The sequence below is a fragment of the Erythrolamprus reginae genome, chromosome 3, assembly GCF_031021105.1.
Source record: "Erythrolamprus reginae isolate rEryReg1 chromosome 3, rEryReg1.hap1, whole genome shotgun sequence".
Lineage (NCBI taxonomy): Eukaryota > Metazoa > Chordata > Lepidosauria > Squamata > Dipsadidae > Erythrolamprus > Erythrolamprus reginae.
The window spans coordinates 20013993-20032752 of record NC_091952.1 but is presented as its reverse complement, the minus strand read 5'-3'; the positions used below and the strand labels follow the sequence as shown (position 1 = coordinate 20032752).

Here is an 18760-nt window from a genome sequence, read left to right as displayed (position 1 = left end):
TGGAGTTTTCTGTATTTTAATTTTCATCAAGTCAAGGAACGATCAGTCAAGAAAAAAAGCTTTCATTTCTTAAAAGGAATGAACTTGAGAAAACATTTATTATTTGTATTATCACTACCAAATTTAATTGGCTGCAAACCTGCAGTTCTGCAAGGTGCAGTAAATATGACAGCAATTTTGTTTTCACTTTCATTGTTGTTGTTATTATTATTATTATTACCAAATTTATTGCCTGCCCATCTTGCATTTCTGCAATATGCAATCCTATGACAGCAATTTTGTGAAAGAATTGTTAGCAAAAGTTATAGTCTTGTTTGCGTTTTATCCATGGCTTATGGATTTCAGAGCAAAAGCTTTCTTAAAATTCTTCTTGGCTGGAGTATAGACTATGGCTCTTAATTGCTAGAACAATAAGATTGTATCATAATTAGGGAAGGCACTTAAACAATATTTTGTTAAATAATAAAAGAACAAACTTTCCATATAACTGCTTCAGGGGTGAGTACAAGTGCACTAGAGTGCCTTCCATCCCCTGTCCTATTGCTCTCCTATACCTTTCTTCTATTCCTATATCTCTTCTATTCTTTCATTGATATGTTCTATTACTATACCTTCTTTTCTATTATTTCTTAGATATATTTTACTATGAGTATCTCCACCTTCATCATGTATTTTACTACGTGTATATAGATATATACCCACTAAAACCCTCATTGTGTATTGGACAAAATAAATAAATAAATTAAATAAATAAATAAAATAAATAAATAAATAAATAAATAAATAAATAAAAGAGCTCTAGCAGTGTTTCCCAACCTTGGTAACTTGAAGGTATCTGGACTTCAATTCCCAGAACTCCCCAGACAGCAAATGCTGGCTGGGGAATTCTGGGAGTTGAAGTCCAAATAGCTTCAAGTTGCCAAGGTTGGGAAACACTGCTCTAGAGTATAAACATTTGGATTTCCTTTTGAATTTCCTTTGCATCTTTTCTAGTGCTACCCTATCTTTCTTTAAAGTTGTGATAATGTCAAGTATGGATCACCCCCAAATGACAGGTGGTTGCACCCCAATGTTTTGTGTGAAAGTGCCGCACTGTTTAGGAGAATGGTGACGTTAAATGGGGACATTAGGAACTATCTTCCTAATTAACTAATTAGAAAGAAGAGGTAAAGTGGTTTGAAAGTTTGAATCTTCATGTTGCCCATCAGCTCTAATTGAGTCACAGAACAACAACATTGTAAGGGATCACAAAGACCCTCAATTAGTACTACTGTATTACTATATATATTGTATAACAATGTAAATCAATGTAAATAAATAAAAAATAAATAAATATATCTTCAAGTAATAAGTGTATCCTTGCCTGCCCTTTTCAGGTTAGGCCAGGGATGTTCTTCAATTGTTTAGAAAAATTTTGGATTCATTATGGAAGGCAGCCTTCTTCAACTTGGTACCTAGAAGTCTTCAGATACCATAATCCCTAGCTATCAGACATAGACTAGCTGGGGATTATGGTAAGTAAAATCCAGTTTACCAGGGCATCAAGTTGTGGGAGGCAATAACCTCAGGGAATTCTTACATTAAATGCAGAAAAGAAAAGAAAAAAGATGGGAAGAAACGCTCCATGGTAGCTTGTTTTGTTTTTGTATATTTTGGCTCTCCAGGTCCCATCTCACTAATGAAAAACAATGCATTAGGTCTCCCTTGCCAGAAAGACGGACTTCTGGGTGTAGTGATCAATCCCAACGAAGTGTTTTGCTCTGTTCCCGGACGGCTTTCTCTCCTCAGTTCAACATCGAAATACAAAGTGACGGTGGCCGAGGTTCAGCGAAGGCTCTCTCCTCCCGAATGTCTGAACGCGTCTCTGCTGGGAGGAGTCCTCCGAAGGTAAGCCCATCATTCCTCTGCCCCTTTCCTCTCTTCCTCCTGGAAGTCTGTCCTGTCAAGGGGGCTTCCTTGGCGTCCTTCGGAGCTGAATGGCCTGTGAACAGCAGAATAGCTTCTTGTCTCTTCTGGTTGTGAATCTTGCAAACAGCAGATGAAACGCTGCATCCTAATAGAGTTTATTTTGAAGCCTTGCATTCACACTCTTTCCCCCCTCCCCTCCTTAGCACCCTTTTGCCTTTCCAGAATTGAAAAGTGCCATAACAGGATTCATTGTGCATTCTCTTTTTCCTGTTAAACCACCACCCTGCATCCCCCCCCCCCCAAAAAAAAAAGGGAAAGAAATAATTGGAATAGGAAGTCAGGTCTTCTGCCAGTTTACATACAGTAGTCCAATGTTAAAAAGTTGTAAAGAGCAAATACATGGATTGTTTTAGCACACAGTTTCCAAATTGTATTAAGATATATCTCTATAGAGCGCTGGCGAGACCACATTTCGAATACTTTGTTCAGTTCTGGAGACCTCACCTACAAAAAGATAATGATAACATTGAACGGGTCCAAAGACGGGCTACAAGAATGGTGGAAGGTCTTAAGCATAAAACGGAAAGAGGAAAGACTTAATGAACTCAATCTGTATATAGTCTGGAGGACAGAAGGCAAAGGGGGGACATATTGAAACATTTAAATATGTTAAAGGGTTAAATAAGGTTCAGGAGGGAAGTGTTTTTCGTAGGGAAGTGAACACAAGAACAAGGGGACACAATCTGAGGTTAGTTGGAAAGATCAGAAGCAATGTGAGAAAATATTATTTTACTGAAAGTAGTAGATGCTTGGAACAAACTTCCAGCAGTCGTGGTTGGTAAATCCACAGTAACTGAATTTAAACATGCCTGGGATAAACATATATCCATCCTAAGATAAAATACAGAAAATAGTATAAGGGCAGACTAGATGGACCATGAGGTCTTTTCCCGCTGTCAGTCTTCTATGTTTCTATATTGATTGAGAAAAACATCCAAGTCCAATTTATTCCTGGGTTGTTTGAGGTTTAGAAACTGACAGGTGGAGCTCCTCTAACCTCAATGATGTTTATTGGCTGTCACACATTGAAGGGTTGCTGAAAGCAGGATTATTGGGGGTTAGACGTACATCAGTTGTAATTTTGAAGGACAAAGAAAAGTTGTCCTTCAGTCACCTTTAAATCATGGGATTCTACTTGGCCATTCCCAAGCTACTAGTGGTAGGCAATTTCAGCTCCTCTTCCCCTCCTCCTCCTCCTCCCCGTTATGTTATTATTATGATGATGATGATGTAGTATGGAATGTGAGCTCAGGTTGTGTGATGCTTACTCAAGATTCCTCAAGATTATGAACTATGATCCACCAATTCTTGAACTCAAGTTTGTTCTGCATGAAGAAGGATTCATATCCACATTATCTTTTAAAATAAACGTTCATCTTAAGTAGTTCTGTTCAGCAATTATCCAGAATTGTTTAACTGTGCTAATAGAGAGCAATATTTTTCAATCTTGCCAACTTTAAGATGGGGTGGACTTCCAAAATTCCTAACCAGCATGCTTAAGTTATTGGGATTCAGAAACGCTGCTTTGGAGAAATTGCTAATATATAGCCTAATTTTTAGAAATTGGGGGAATGTGCCCACTTCCCTCCATCCTCCTCAAATGACATCCGTAGTGGCGGAAGTACAGAGGACCTTTCATCCTAGATAAATAAATAAATAAAAAGTTAAGGCTGCATTTAATATCCGTGTACCAGTACTGCCACAACAAAAGTTTGTTTGATGCTCTCTTGTGTTTGTAAAAGGTTTTAATTTTCACGATGTCGGTCATCCTGATTGTAATGATGCTTGATAGTGTAAACGCAAAGGCAAAGCCGTATCCTTCTCTTCCTCCCCCTTCCTTCCTTTTTCATCTTGCTTTCTGATGTTCATGTGATGGAACATTTGAAAGTAGGTCAGCTCTTGTTTTGTCACAGCCCTCTCTTCCCTCCCTCCGTTCTTCCTCTCCCCCCCCCCCATCAGCAGAAGTGTATTGAATGTCAGCAATTTGCATTTCCCAATTGCTTCAAAATGTGACCTCTTCAACGAATGCATCTAAACACCCACCTGTCCTTTTTTCTCTCTCTCTCATCTGCAGAGCCAAATCTAAAAACGGGGGCCGTTCACTAAGGGAAAAACTGGACAAAATTGGCTTGAACCTTCCTGCGGGCAGAAGGAAAGCTGCAAACGTGACATTACTTACATCGTTGGTGGAAGGTTAGTTGGTCTTCTCTCTAAAGCTAGGGTCCCCAAACCTTTTACACAGGGGGCCAGTTCACTGTCCCTCGGACTGTTGGAGGGCTGGACTGTAAAAAAAACTATGAACAAATCCTTATGCGCACTGCACATGCCTTATTTTAAAGTAAAAAACAAAATGGTAACATACTGTTTATAGGGGGGGAAGAAGTATGAAATTCATATATGTTTATGTTTTCTTTTTAATTTTGTTTTGTTAACAAAATTAACAAAACAAAATTAGATTTTCTTGGCTTATAGAAGAATGTATAAAGAAAGAAGGAAGCACTTTGGCATAATGGTTAATAAGTTAGAAATATAATTGGTGTTGTACTTTTTGAAGGAACGTTAAGGAGGGAATTTAATTAAAAGAAAATGAATGTAACTGGATGACAAAATTAGAAAAAAAACTTTTGCAGCTTTTTTGATGATTGATATTAGTTACTAACAAAATAGCGCATTTTATTCATGGAAAATTAGATGGTACACTGTGTTGTTTGAATGCATGTTAAGAGGAAAAAAAAATATCCCCCCCCCGCCCAGATAAATGGCATAAGTGGGCCGCATGTGGCCCGCGGGCCGTAGTTTGGCGACCACTGATCTAAAGCCTTTTCTGGGTTAAAGAGCATGGCGAGCAATTTTGTGTTCCTCCTCGATCAAGCTTGTCTTCCAAAAAGGACAGTCTTGCAGATATATGGTTGCAGGACTCAAAATAATGGTCATGATTCCAAGTTGAAGTGTCCTAGTGGTAAGAGCTGTTCCTGCTCTGGATCCGTAAGAAGCGATGGGACTTATTTAGGGATATACAGTGATCCCCCGATCATTGCGAGGGTTCCGTTCCAGGACCCCCCGCAACGAGCGGGTTTTCGCGAAGTAGCGCTGCGGAAGTAAAAACACCATCTGCGCATACGCAGATGGTGTTTTTACTTCCGCAGCGCTAGCGAGGAGCCAAAGATTGGGGGCAGCGCGGCTGTTTTAAAACATCGCCGCCAGCATGGGGGGCTTGCCAGCACCCCCCGGACCCCCAACCCGGGTTTGGGGGGCTGCTAGGAAGCCCCCCATGCCGGCAGCGACGTTTTAAAACAGCCGCGCGGCTTCCCAACGGAGTCCCGAAGACAAACGTCAAAGGCAAACTTCCGCGTTTGTCTTCGGGACTCATTGGGAAGCCGCGCGGCTGTTTTAAAACGTCGCCGCCGGCATGGGGGGCTTCCTAACAGCCCCCCAAACCCGGGTTGGGGGTCCGGGGGGTGCTGGCAAGCCCCCCATGCCGGCGGTGACGTTTTAAAACAGCCGCGCCGCCCCCAATCTTCGGCTCCTCGCTAGCGGGCAGGCAGGCGGCGGACAAGCCGTTCGTTGGCGCCGCTCGCTCGCGCTTCCCAGCTGAGTCCTGAAGCGAATTCGCTTCAGGACTCAGCTGGAAAGCGGCGAGAATGAACGGCGTGGGCGGGTGATGCGCGAGCGGGCGGCGGACAAGCCGTTCGGTCGCGCTCGCTCTCGCCGCTTTCCAGCTGAGTCCTGAAGCGAATTCGCTTCAGGACTCAGCTGTGAAGCGGCGAGAATGAACGGCGTGGGCGGGCGAAGGGCGGCCGGCAGCGAGGAGTTTGCGTGGGCGGTGGGGAAACTCCTTGCTGATGCCCGCCGCTCGCCCTCCCGCCAGCAAGAGGGGGAAGACCCAGGGAAGCCGCCCAGCAGCTGATCTGCCCGGCGCCATCTACGCATGCGTGCCCATAGAAAAAAGGGCACGCATGCGCAGATGGTGTTTTGACTTCCGGGTTGAAAAATCGCAAATTAGCCTGTTCGCAATGGTCGGGGACGCAATAACCAGGGGATCACTGTATATTAAAGTAGAGTTTGGTCAGATTGAAAACACTTCAGTTTAAAATTCTGTCTGAGTGCAAGCTAGGAAATTTCAGCTTTCTCAAAGCAAGTAGTCAGAATCAGAATAGAGCTGGAAGAGACCTTGGAGGTGTATTCTAATCCAGCTCCCTGCTCAAGCAGGAAATCCTATAATTTCAGACAAGTGACTGTCCGGTCTCCTTAAAAACCTCCAGTGATGGAGCACCCACAACATCAAAAGGCAAGCAGTTCCACTGGTTAATTGACCTCACTGTTAGGAGATTTCTCCTCAATTCCAGGTTGCTTCTCTCCTTGATTAGTTTGCATCCATTGTTTTTTGTCTTTCCTTCTGATGCTTTGGTAAATAGGCTGAGCCCCCTCCTCTGTGGCAGTTTTTTAAATACAGTGGTACCTCTACCTAAGAACGCCTCTACTTACGAACTTTTCTAGATAAGAACCGGGTGTTCAAGATTTTTTTTTTTGCCTCTTCTCAAGAACCATTTTCTACTTACAAACCCGAGCCTCTGAAACTGTAACTGGAAAAGGCAGGGAGAAGCCTCTGTGGGGCCTCTCTAGGAATCTCCAGGGAGGAAACGGCCGGAAAAGGTGGAGAGAAGTCTCCATGGGGCCTCTCTAGGAATCTCCAGGGAGGAAACGGCCGGAAAAGGTGGAGAGAAGTCTCCATGGGGCCTCTCTAGGAATCTCCTGGGAGGAAACAGGGCCTCCCCCCTCCCTGTGATTTGCTCAATCGCACACATTACATTGATTCCTATGGGAAAAATTGCTTCTTCTTACAAACTTTTTTTACTTAAAGAACCTGGTCACGGAACGAATTAAGTTCGTAAGTAGAGGTACCACTGTACTGGAATACTATTATCATGTCTCACCTAGTCCTTTCTTTTCTCTCGACTTGCCAAACCCAAATCCTGCATCTATTCATCTTTTACTCCCCATATGTTTTAGTTCTTCATATGTTTTAGTCTTCAAATTAAGACCACAATTGAGCCCCACGTTTCTGCTGCTAAGTGAGCCAGTTTAAGTGAGCCAGTGTGTTTTGCCTTCTTTTATTACCTTTCTCGCTACCGTTGTTCTGCAGTGGTTAAGTTAGTAACATGGTTTTTAAATGAACCTGGCTTCCAGATTCTGACTTGGCTTGTCAGAAGATCACAAAAGGGGATCAGATGATTTCCAGGATGTTGCAACAATCATCAGTATGAACCAGTTGGCCAAGCATCCACATTTTGATGATCCTAGGAGCAATGGGGATTGTGTGAAAAAATGACCACTTTTTCAGTGCTGTTGTAACTTCAAATGGTTGTAAAGTCGAGTAACTTCAAATTGTTGTAAAGTTGAGGAGCTGAAGGTCTAAATGGCACTTTCCAATTCTGTGTCCCATTTTCATTCCAAAATGCTTTTTGTAGCTAAAACATTGTTTTCACTGCAAGTGAAGATGTTAATACTCAAACCAGAAAGCGGGGGGAGAGAGAGGGAGGAATGAAGGATATGTTAGGGCATAACCTTAGAGGATAAACATCCTTGTCATGGATGGTATGTTTGTGTAAAAGAAGTTTTGGATTGGAAGGTTTTATAGGCACTGTAAAATTGTCATTTAATTTACTGCCAAGGCAGTAAAAATGGATTGTCAATTTTTTAAAAAGTGCATAACAATTGTAGATCACTGGTATAATTGCTCATTGTAGTCTCAGAGATGTCACACTTCAGGTGTGGTCAGAAGCTTTGAATATCTCTCTTGCCCTTCATAGATAAAACTGGAGCCATAGTTAATACTGCTAGTTACTTGTTTTTCCTTCTTTTCCACGTTTTGTCAGTGAAATAACTGGTTTGTTTGTTGAGTTCATTATGGGTAGATGAGGACAGATATTTTCTGCAAAAAAAATGGCTAATTTAGAAGAATCGGATTGCCTTTTCCATATCTGAGGCATGAATCTCTGCAACGCTCTCTACATGGGGCTACCTTTGAAAAGTGTTCGGAAACTTCAGATCGTGCAGAACGCGGCCGCGAGAGCCATCGTGAGGTTCCCTAGATTCGCCCACATTTCTGCAACACTCCGTGGCCTGCACTAGCTGCTGATCAATTTCTAGTCACAATTCAAAGTATTTGTAATGACCTTTAAAGCCCTACATGGCATTGGACCAGAATACTTCCGGAACTGCCTTCTACCGCACGAATCCCAGCAGCCGATAAGGTCCCACAGAGTTGGCCTTCTCCGGGTTCCGTCGACCAAACAATGTTGTTTGGCGGGGAAGAGCCTTCTCTGGCGTCCCTGGCCCTCTGGAATCAACCTCCCCCCAGAGATTAGAACGGCCCCCACCCTCCTTGTCTTTCGCAAATTACTCAAGACCCACCTTTATCGCCAGGCATGGGGGAACTGAGACATCCTCCCCCAGGCCTTTATATTTTATGTTTGGTATGTATGTGTTGTATGGTTTTAAATTGCTGGGGTTTTAGATACGTTTTATTTTAATATTAGATTTGTTTTCACTATTATATTGTTTCTATTGTTGTTGTGAGTCTTCGGAGAGGGGCGGCATACAAATCTAATAAATAATAATAATAATAATAATAATAATAATAATAATAATAATCTCAAAACTTTCATTCTTTGATAACTATATTTCTCTGGATACTTTAATGTGTGTGCTAACAAGCAGCTTCAATTCTTGCTACACTGGCTGATTTCTTAAAAAGAATTCCTTATAAAGTTGCTCTGAGTAAAGCAGAGCTACGAACAACCTATAAAAAGCTGAGAAGAAAGATTGGTAAGGACTGATAAGGGTTCAAAGCGATCTGTGAACAGAGCAGAACCTAACCCAAAGATTTTTGGATTGCTAAATCAGAAAGCTAAATTGCAACAATACATGTTTGGTCAGTGGAATTCTAAAACCACCTTTTAAAACAAACTGACATTTATATATGCTAAACAAACTATGTTCCTCTAGAAATTTAAATGTTGTATGTCACCCAGAACCTATTTGGAGTTTTAGTCGGCCTTAAAAATCCATTAAATTAGGTTAAATTAAAAATTTAGAGATATGTGTTGTGCAGTTAGCTCAATGTACAAGGAAATAGGACTAATATGTTTCCTTTCATATAGTAATTTGTAGAATGGCAATTTGCTGTGTTTAATAGGAGCAAGATCTGCTTGCTCCTTACTCAGGACTCCCATACAACAACTTAAAAACAATGAAACAAATATTTATTTATTATTAGATTTTTAGGCCATCCTTCTCCGCAGACTCAGGGCCGAGAATTATGTATTCATAATTATATGAATACAAGTAACAGAGCCAATGATCAGTTAACAGATTACCATTAATATGTTAATAAAAAAAGTTTCAATCAACTAGGACATATTTCTACCATCAATCACTTTCGGTGTGAAAACAAGTCTCTGAGTCAAACTTGACTCCTCATGACATGGATACAACCACACTGTGTTTTCTTGGCAGTAGTCAATAAGAGGTTTCTTATTGCATTCTGGGAATCTAAGGCAGTGTTTCCCAACCATGGCAACTTGAAGATATTTGGACTTCAACTCCCAGAATTCCCCAGCCAGCATTTGCTGGCTGAGGAATTCTGGGAGTTGAAGTCCAAATACCTTCAAGTTGCCAAGGTTGGGAAGCACTGATCTAGGGACTAGCCTAGATCTTAGGAGGTCTTTCCAGAAGTCTTCCCCCCCTATAAATATTAACCAAGCTGAGGCTTTGCTTAGCTTGACCAAAATAATAACAGCCATTCTTAAAATCAATGTTTTCAGAATTGCACGGATGAAAAAGAAGGTTTGCTCTCTGCTGTTGGAGAGGGTGGAACAAGGACCAATAGTAGCGGGAACAGATTTCAGTTAAACTCTTAGAAGAAATCTTCAAACTGTAGGATTAGTTGGCTGCAAACGAAATGTTTTGAGAATGATGTACAGTAATACCTCATGATACGAACTTAATTGGTGCAAGGAGGAGGTTCGTAAGACGAAAGGTTCGTAAGACGAAACATTGTTTCCCATAGGAAACAATGTAAAGTCAATTAATCCGTGCAACCAAAAAAAAACCCGCAAAAAAAAACGGCTTTCGGCGACTGCTGGGAAGCCGCGCGGCTGTTTTAAAAGGTGACAGACGGGCTGGGGGGCTTCCCAGCAACCTCCCAAACCGAACCCGGGGTTCAGAAAAATTTTGCCTCTTCTTACGAACTTTGTTCGAGTTACGAACCGGCGTTCGGGAGGCTTCTGGGAAGCCCCGCCGCCCGGCTGTCACCTTTTAAAACAGCCACGCGGCTTCCCAGCAGTCTCCGAACGCCGGTTCGTAACTCGAAAAAAGTTCGTAAGAAGAGGCAAAATTTTTCTGAACCCCGGGTTCGTATCACGAGTTGTTCGTAAGACGAGGGGTTCGTATCTTGAGGTACCACTGTATTTCTTGGCTTAAAAGAATTTTGAGAACAGTGTCTTCCTTGGCTTAAGGAACTCCTGGCAGGTTGGTTGTTAGGGATATTTGTGCAGCAAGTGATTTGAATGAGATGTGTTGTTTTATTTTGGTAGGTGATGGAAGATAGACACTCTAACCAAAAACAAAAAAGTAGAGGATATTTAAATACAAAGAATATTTTTATTTAATATTTAAATACAAAAGATAATTTAAATACAAAGAATATTTGAATATGATAATTATGTCTTGTTTAGAAACAGGATGTATTTTCTAAGTTTGTTAAGCCCAGTAGCAAAATGTAATGAGTTTCCTGTTTCAAATCTTCAACTCGCAACTGTTCCTGTAATTCCTGTATGGTACTTTGAGACTTTAGAAGGAAAGGTTAAATTAATGCAAGACCTGTCTCTGTTGAAATGAAGTATGTAACTCGATATGAAATTTGTCTTTGTAATACTTGCCCATGCTGTTTGATTCATGTGGCAGTAGGCAAACCTTTGCTACCGCAGTCAAAAATTCAAATTTGCATGGGTAAATCAGTTATTTCCAAGGAAGTACGTGCATGTCAGAATAGTTGCATCCCACAGCTTTTGTTGAACTGCATTATCAAATGGATTGTCTGGATGATATTGTCAAGGCCGAAATGGTGCCATCCTAGTCTCCCTTAATTTTAAAATTTCAGCAAAAAATATGTGATACATATATGTGATATATATCATGTGATACAAAAATATATGAATAGTTGCATTCCTAAGTATATTGATGGGAATGTCCTCGAATTTGGGATGAGCATATTTCGGCTTAAACCACCGACATTGTAAGAGGTACATTCAGGAGCAGTCAGTGGAAATTCATTTGCTGCTTCACTTATAAATATCTTGGTTGCTTGGAACTTGTGCTAATTCATGCTAATTATTGCCACGGAAATAATTTTTGCAGTTGCTTCACATTTTGTAAAAACACATTGGAGCAAATTATAAGATGAGAAATATTTGTATGGTGGGACTCAAAGGTGACCTACTTTAAGTTAAACTATTATCCTGTAAAGATGTTTCTTGACCCTTAATTATAATGGGAGTGTAATATTGCCTATTGCTTTAAATTAACTTTCTCCTATCAGGTCTTTACCTGGGACTTTTAATTTTCCGAATGCTCGAATAGTTTTCAATTTTTGCTAACTGGCACCACTATGCAATATACATCATAAAAGCATTATCCTGAGGAAAACAGTTTTCATTGCAACTTTTGGATATCCAGAGGAAAGCTTAGCAGCAGAATGTTACTCATCAATTACAAAAACTGAACTCAAAGGTTGCTTTTATAAAATAAAAGCTGGGGAGAAAAATAATCCTGTTCAAACACAGGGGCTTGTTATGACAGCGGCAAATATTGTTCATCTGTTTGTTTGTGAACAGTTATTTAAGTGGGTGTGATGTAATTTTTTTTAAAAGTCTTGCTTTTTTTCTCTTTCTACTTTCCCCTCTTCTGTGGTCCATTTGCAGGGGAAGCTGTACATCTTGCCCGTGATTTTGGCTATGTGTGTGAAACTGAATTTCCTTCGAAAGCTGTGGCAGAATATTTAACTCGGCCTCATCTGGGTCGGAACGAGATGTCCAGCAGGAAAAATATGCTCCTTGCCGCAAAGTAAGTGGAAAGCAATTTGTAAGATTTATAGAATATATTAAAATGCTTAGGAGGCCCAAGCAGTGTTTGTTACCATGTTCTTTAAAGTAAATCATCACAGCTGTTAAAGTGAATCATGCAGTTGTTAAGAGAATCCAGATTAATTCACCTTGACTTTGCTTGTCAGAAGCAGTGATTGGCTCCTACCAGGTACGCAGTACTGGTACAAAAAGTTTGGTCAGGTACGCAGTACTGATAGAGAAAAAAAATTATGGATTTTTTTTCTCCCCCCCCCCCTCCTTACTGGGCTCTGGTTATGTTTTTTCTATCGCAGTAAATGAGGTTGAATGTGTATAATTTTAGAAGAGCTGTGTGTGTGTGTACATCCACATACAGTTTATATAGTAGATGATGTATACTTTTGTGTGCCTTTGTGTAATATGTATGTACATATATGGCATATACACATAGAATTATTGTTGTGAGCCGCCCCGAGTCTTCGGAGAGGGGCGGCACACAAATCTAAATTATTATTATTATTATTATTATTATTATTATTATTATTATTATTATATATTTTGGATGTTCAGCAATAGTAAATAGATAGGGAAATTGTATCTCTTTGAGGCGAGGAGAGGCCAGGCACCCTAACCCAAACCCTTGACGTGAGTGACACCTTTAAGCCAGTCACATGACCTTTAAGCCACCCCCAGTCACATGAACATCAAGCCACTCCCAACTGGACACATGGCCAGTAAGCCACACCCACAAAATTTTAAGCCACACCCACAGCACGGTAGTAAACAATTTTGCAGCCCTTCACTGGTCAGAAGCCATCATGGAAGGTCACACGTGACTCCAGGATGCTGCAACCAACGTAAATCCATGCTAGTTGCAAGCTCCCAAGTTTTGATCACATGACTGTGGGGATACTGCAGTGGCCCGAAGTGCAAGGACTGGTTATAAGTTATTTTAATAGGTAATTTTGAAAGGTCACTAATAAAATGAGGACTACTTATAATAATCCCCACAACAGGGACAGCCAATAGAGGAGCCTTAGTTAGTTCCAGTGAGAATGGTGTGAAGAAGGAGGAAGGTTAGAGGTTGGATGAGAGCTTTTGTGAATGTGGGTAGAGCCTGGGATTTTCAAATATTGAAAAGGTTTGCGTTTTGAAACTAACTTTTCGAAGTAAGCAAAATTATAAATGTTAGCTCATGTTGCCCATATTAATTGTTGTTGACTGGACTTAGCTAAAAATACTTCTGTCAGAATCGTTGTTGAGCTAGATAATCTAATCTGTAAAAAATGAGACAGAAAGCCATGTTAGCTTCTAGGGTAAAATAAGATTTTAAAATACGGCAACATTTCACATGACACTCTTTAAATTACAACTGCCTAGTTACTCATGGATTTTTTTCTTAAACGTAATTAAGGGAAACACTTATATACATTTCTTAAACATGTCAGATAATCTCAGCAGGAGGAAATTGATAAAAGTCCTTCCAACTCAGGTTTCATTGCCTTTGTCCAGTGGAAATAGCAATTAGCATTTAGACTTATATACCACTTCACAGTTTACAGAGCCAGCATATTGTTCCCAACAATATGGCTCCTCATGTCGCTTGGCGGGACCCGGGAGAAGAGCCTTCTCTGTGGCGGCCCCGGCCCTCTGGAACCAACTCCCCCCAGAGATTAGAATTGCCTCCACCCTCCTTGCCTTTCGTAAGCTTCTTAAAACCCACCTCTGCCGCCAGGCATGGGGGAACTGAGATACTCTTTCCCCCTAGGTCTTTACAATTTTATGCATGGTATGTCTGTATGTAAGTTTGGTTTTATAATAAGGGTTTTTAACTGTTTTAATATTGGATTGTTATATGCTGTTTTTATTACTGTTGTTAGACGCCCCGAGTCTACGGAGAGGGGCGGCATACAAATCCAATGAATGAATGAATGAATGAATGGCTCCTCATTTTACCGACCTCAGAAGAATGGAAGGCTGAGTCCTCCTTGAGCCTGGTGCGATTTGAATTGCCAAATTGCAGTCTGCTGGCAGTCAGCAGAAGTAGCCTGCAGTACTGCATTCTAACCACTGGGGCAGCGTTAAAACATTAATTTGCTTTTTCCTATTACCTCTTCCAGACAGATCTGTAAAGAATTCACAGAGCTTCTCACTCAGGATCGAACCCCCCTTGGCAACGCGAGGCCAAGCCCCATCTTGGATCCTGGCATCCAGGGATGTTTGACTCACTTCAGCCTGATCACACATGGATTTGGGAGTGCTGCCATCTGCGCCGCGATGACATCGGTGCAGAACTACCTGAATGAAGCTATCAAACTGGCAGACAAGTCGTACATGAATGCAGGAGATCAGAGCCCCCAGGATGGCAATAAGAACCTTGAGAAGATGGACAAGCACAGGAAGTGAGGATGGAAAAGATGACAAAAGACAGGAAAAGAAAAAGAGACATACACAGAAAAAATAGACTTTAAAAGACTGTTACTGCACACAGACTTAAGATCTTCCTGCCTAGAAGGCATATAGATATTTCTTAAAACTTGCTTTGGGGCATCTTCTTCTTCCTTTTTTTTTTAATTTGTTATTTTTCAACCATCCTTTTCTGGAGACAAATGTTGTCTCTTTTTCTCCTCTTTAAAAGCTGCTGTTTATCCATTCATTTGGGACCATGTACCTGAAGGTAAACATGGATTTTATCTTTTTGTTATTATTACTTTTTTTAAATTTTAAAAGGTGGTGCTATCTCTTTTTGTTTTTCCCCCCTCGTATGGAAATTTGTTACACGCTGTACTTGAGACACTTTTGCAGGCAATGGTTTCCCTCCAGTATACGTTGTGTGTGGCAGAATCTTCGGTGAAATTCAGCAATAAACCAAGTTTCAGCAGGTTTTGAACAAATGTGCTGAAGTCACTTGCTCACGGAGGTTTCTCTTTCCGTGGGAAAAAAAAGTGATTGCATCTTCTTTCTGTTCAAACAAGGTTTATTGTTACATCTGAAAATGGCAAGCTGCGGGTTTCGGAACTACCATAAGCTGCAATTTTGATTCTCCTTGTTTTTAATTAGCCAAAATTCTGTAACCTCTTCAGATGCATCAATAAGCTATCATTAAACAGGAAGCAGATGTTTCTGTATTCATTGCTGCTGCCAAAGGACCAGATTTCTATATGTGTTAAGAGGCGGAGATGGAGAAGGGAGAGGAAAGTACATTGGCTGGACCAAGTTCATTTTTAAAATTATGGTTATTAACTTTTATCAGTCAGGCTATGTAAGAAAAGTCATGCCCATATCTTGTAGAACAGGACCCGCATGATTGTGTAGTAGTCTGTAAAGTACCGTATTTTTTGGAATATAAGATGCTCTGAAGTATAAGACCACATCTACCTTTTTGGGGGGAACAAAACAAACCCCTGCTTCTACCTCTGCCTCCCAGCAATTTGCCTCCTTGCGGCAAACAGAAAAATAGCCTGTTTCAGTTTCACTTTCAGTTTCATCCTGATTAGCGGGGGTGGGGGGGTCTGCCTCTGCCTCCCTGCAGCCTGAAACCGCTGATGGGTTGGGAGACAGATCCAATGAACAATCACCTTGTGCTAATCAGGCTTTGCTGAAACTGAAACAGGCTGTTTGCTATTTGCTGCAAGGAGCTAAATTGCTGGGAGGCAGAGGCCAAAGGGTAGGTGAGGCCTACATTTGATGTATAAGATGCACCCAAATTTTCACCCTCTTTTAGGGGGGGGAGTAGTGCATCTTATACTCCAAAAAATACGGCAAATAAACTAATTTTCAATTAATTTTTGAGAAACCAATTAAAAGGGATAATTAAAAAGTTTGAACGTGCTGCGAGATTCAGACAAAGGCTTGAGATCATACTCTAAATTGCATCAATTGGTGCTGAGACATTCACAGTTATCCAGACTGTTCACCATATCCCAAAAAGCAGATGCTATGTCCAGTCACTAAATCAGGTAGTTTTCAGTGGTCTCAGTTGCTGAAATCTTGTGACATTAATTCTTGTGGCATCATAAGCCTTGGCATTGTGTTTATTTTGCATCTGCAGCAGCATGTGATATCTCTTGAAAAACTCACTCAAAAGAAATTCCAAATTTTAAATGTGCACCCATGTTGTGATATGGAGGTTTTACTGGGTTCTTATTACTTCATTGGAAACCAGCAGGTAGAATATAATGCAGTATTATCCCCTGTTTTTCTGAGTTTTTGACAAAGTTCTGAGATTTCTGGTTTAATTTTAGAAAAAAAAAGATAGGAATAAAGTGAAATAATGTGATAGTTTTGAACATGCTTGTCTTTTTGTTTCTTGTTTTTTTTTAAAGTTTTCATTTCTAGGCATAATTTAAGAAACATGTATTTTAATATAATGAGGTTGCAGGTTTAAAAAAAATGCAAGGCTGAATTGTTCTGTAGCAGATCTTTTTGTATTTAATTTGAGCTAATATTAAAACCTTAATTTTTTCATCCACTTTAAAAATACGAAAAAGAGATACTGCAGCTTTATGTGCATCATCAGGTCATTTTTTTTTAAATTAAAAAAGGAAAAAAACTTGAAAATAGAGGCGTAAGTTTTAATTTTTTTGTTTGCCTACCTAGGCCAAAAAATATAAATATAAATATATGTATGTCTCCAGGGAAGTTTTATATGTATAAGGGAAAACAATGTCTTGAATGTATATATTTATTTATGTGTAATTTAAAAGGGGCTTGTAAATAATGGTGAACATTTTAATACTTTTTTTATAAATGGGATTCAGATTTTAAAAGTTTACCCCACCCCACAAAAAAAAAAATTAAAAATGAAATAAATATAAAATACTGGCTAAACAACATACACTGCTAGATGATGTACAGTCTGTTTTACGCTAAATATTTAAAAACTTTTTACAAATAAAATTAAAATTTCCCCTGTTTTGGCCACTGGAGAGTTATATCAATTTGGAAGTGTCTGTTGAATGAGCAATAATTGCATATTGGAAGTATTTGGAATGAGCGCAGATGCATCCATTTGTCTAAAATGGTATAGAGTTTCCTGCCCTAGCAGGGAGTTGCACTAGAAGACCTCCAATGCTGTCCTGTTCTATTCTGTTCTACTCTACTCTACTCTATTCTTCCTCTTTTCCTATTCTATACGGCAGTGTTTTTCAACCAGTGTGCCACAGCACACTAGTGTGCCGCGAAGAAGGAAGCTCAGGTTCCAGTCTCACAACTTTTTGCTTAGGGCGCGAAGACCCAAAAGTTGCGAGACTGGAAGCTGAGCTTCCTTCTTTGCACCTTCCAAGTTTTCTGGCAGATGCAGCGCCCTGCCTGGCTGGAGTTTCCCTGGCGGCAGTGGCAGGTGAGCTTTGGGGACCGGCGGGAGGGTGCTGGCAGCAGCGGCACTGGGCAATAGTCACAGGGCGCCAGCTGCGAGTGGTCCGGCAACAGCGTACACCATGCCGGCAACAGCGGCATCAGGCAGTAGCTGCGGGGCGGCAGCAGGGTGGTCAGCTCCAGGGTGGAGACACCCACGGCGGAGGCTGGATATGTTGCTGGATCTCATACATGATGGAGTCCAGCATATGATAAAAAGCACCCAAAGAATAAGAGCGAAACCACCACCCCCAGCCCTCACCTGTTTTGGGAAATGGTTCAAGAGTGTATGCGTACACACACACACACTCACACACACACATACATACAAGGGGGGGAGGCAGGGATGGAAAAAGAGAGTGTCTTAGAGTGTCATTTTGGTTGGTGGTGTGCCCCAGGATTTTGTAAATGTAAAAAATGTGCTGCGGCTCAAAAAAGGTTGAAAATCACCGCTCTACGGAGCACGTACCACATGGGTGTATGCACAGTAATCAACTCCTCCCCCCAAACCAAAGTTGAGAAAAGATGGCAACCGCATGCACAGAAGGAATTTTTTTAAAAAAATTGGCGCCTGCGGACTGGTACTGACCAATATGGTTTGGTCATGTCATCATGAAATTACCAGTGAGTCCCTGAAAATGATAAAACTACAACCACCATACATATATATTAGTGAAGATTTGTCAACATGTTCTTATATTGATTATACCATTATATACCACAATCCACTTAATTCATACAAATATTTTGGTCAGAAATATTGAATATTGTTTACTGGGGAAATCTGATTATTTTTTTCTAATGTGGATGGAACAGCGAACCCTATATAAATAAAGTTCAACAAACTCCACGAACAGCAAACCCTACAGACAACAACAAACCCTACTAAAGTAAGGTTCTATATTTAGGCAAGAAAAACCAAATGTCCACCTATAAAATAGGTCAGTGACGGTGAACCTTTTTTTCCTCGAGTGCCGAAAGCGCACGTGCATGTGCTATTGCGCATGTGCAAGTGCCCACACCCATTATTCAATGCCTGGGGACCGGAGGCAGGATCCAAGGTAGCGGCAGCTGTAAGAATGGGAGCCTCGTGCGCCGACCGTTACCGCAGGAACGAGTTGGCGCCTAAGTCAGCTTGGCGAATGCCGGTTTATGGACCTTTTGGGATGGTGGTGGTTGTGGTGAAAGACTGATCTACAGCCCTAACTACTCCACGGCTCGCTGGGAGGAATCGCTGCTGAACTCAGCGTAGGTCTTCTTTTATTTGTATCCCTGGGGAAAGGAGGCTGCAAGCGGGTCCAGGGGTCTCCAAT

At 40.9% G+C, this 18760-nt stretch overlaps 1 protein-coding gene across 1 annotated transcript; it reads left to right on the top strand.

Moving 5' to 3' along the window:
* Positions 1-1668: 1668 nt before the first annotated feature.
* Positions 1669-16895, top strand: TFAP2C (transcription factor AP-2 gamma). The gene is made up of 4 exons (XM_070744576.1): positions 1669-1887; positions 4043-4161; positions 11952-12093; positions 14213-16895. Exons 1-4 carry the CDS (start codon positions 1679-1681, stop codon positions 14496-14498), a joined length of 756 nt encoding a protein of 251 aa, XP_070600677.1. The 5' UTR covers positions 1669-1678; the 3' UTR covers positions 14499-16895.
* The last annotated feature ends 1865 nt before the right edge of the window (positions 16896-18760 follow it).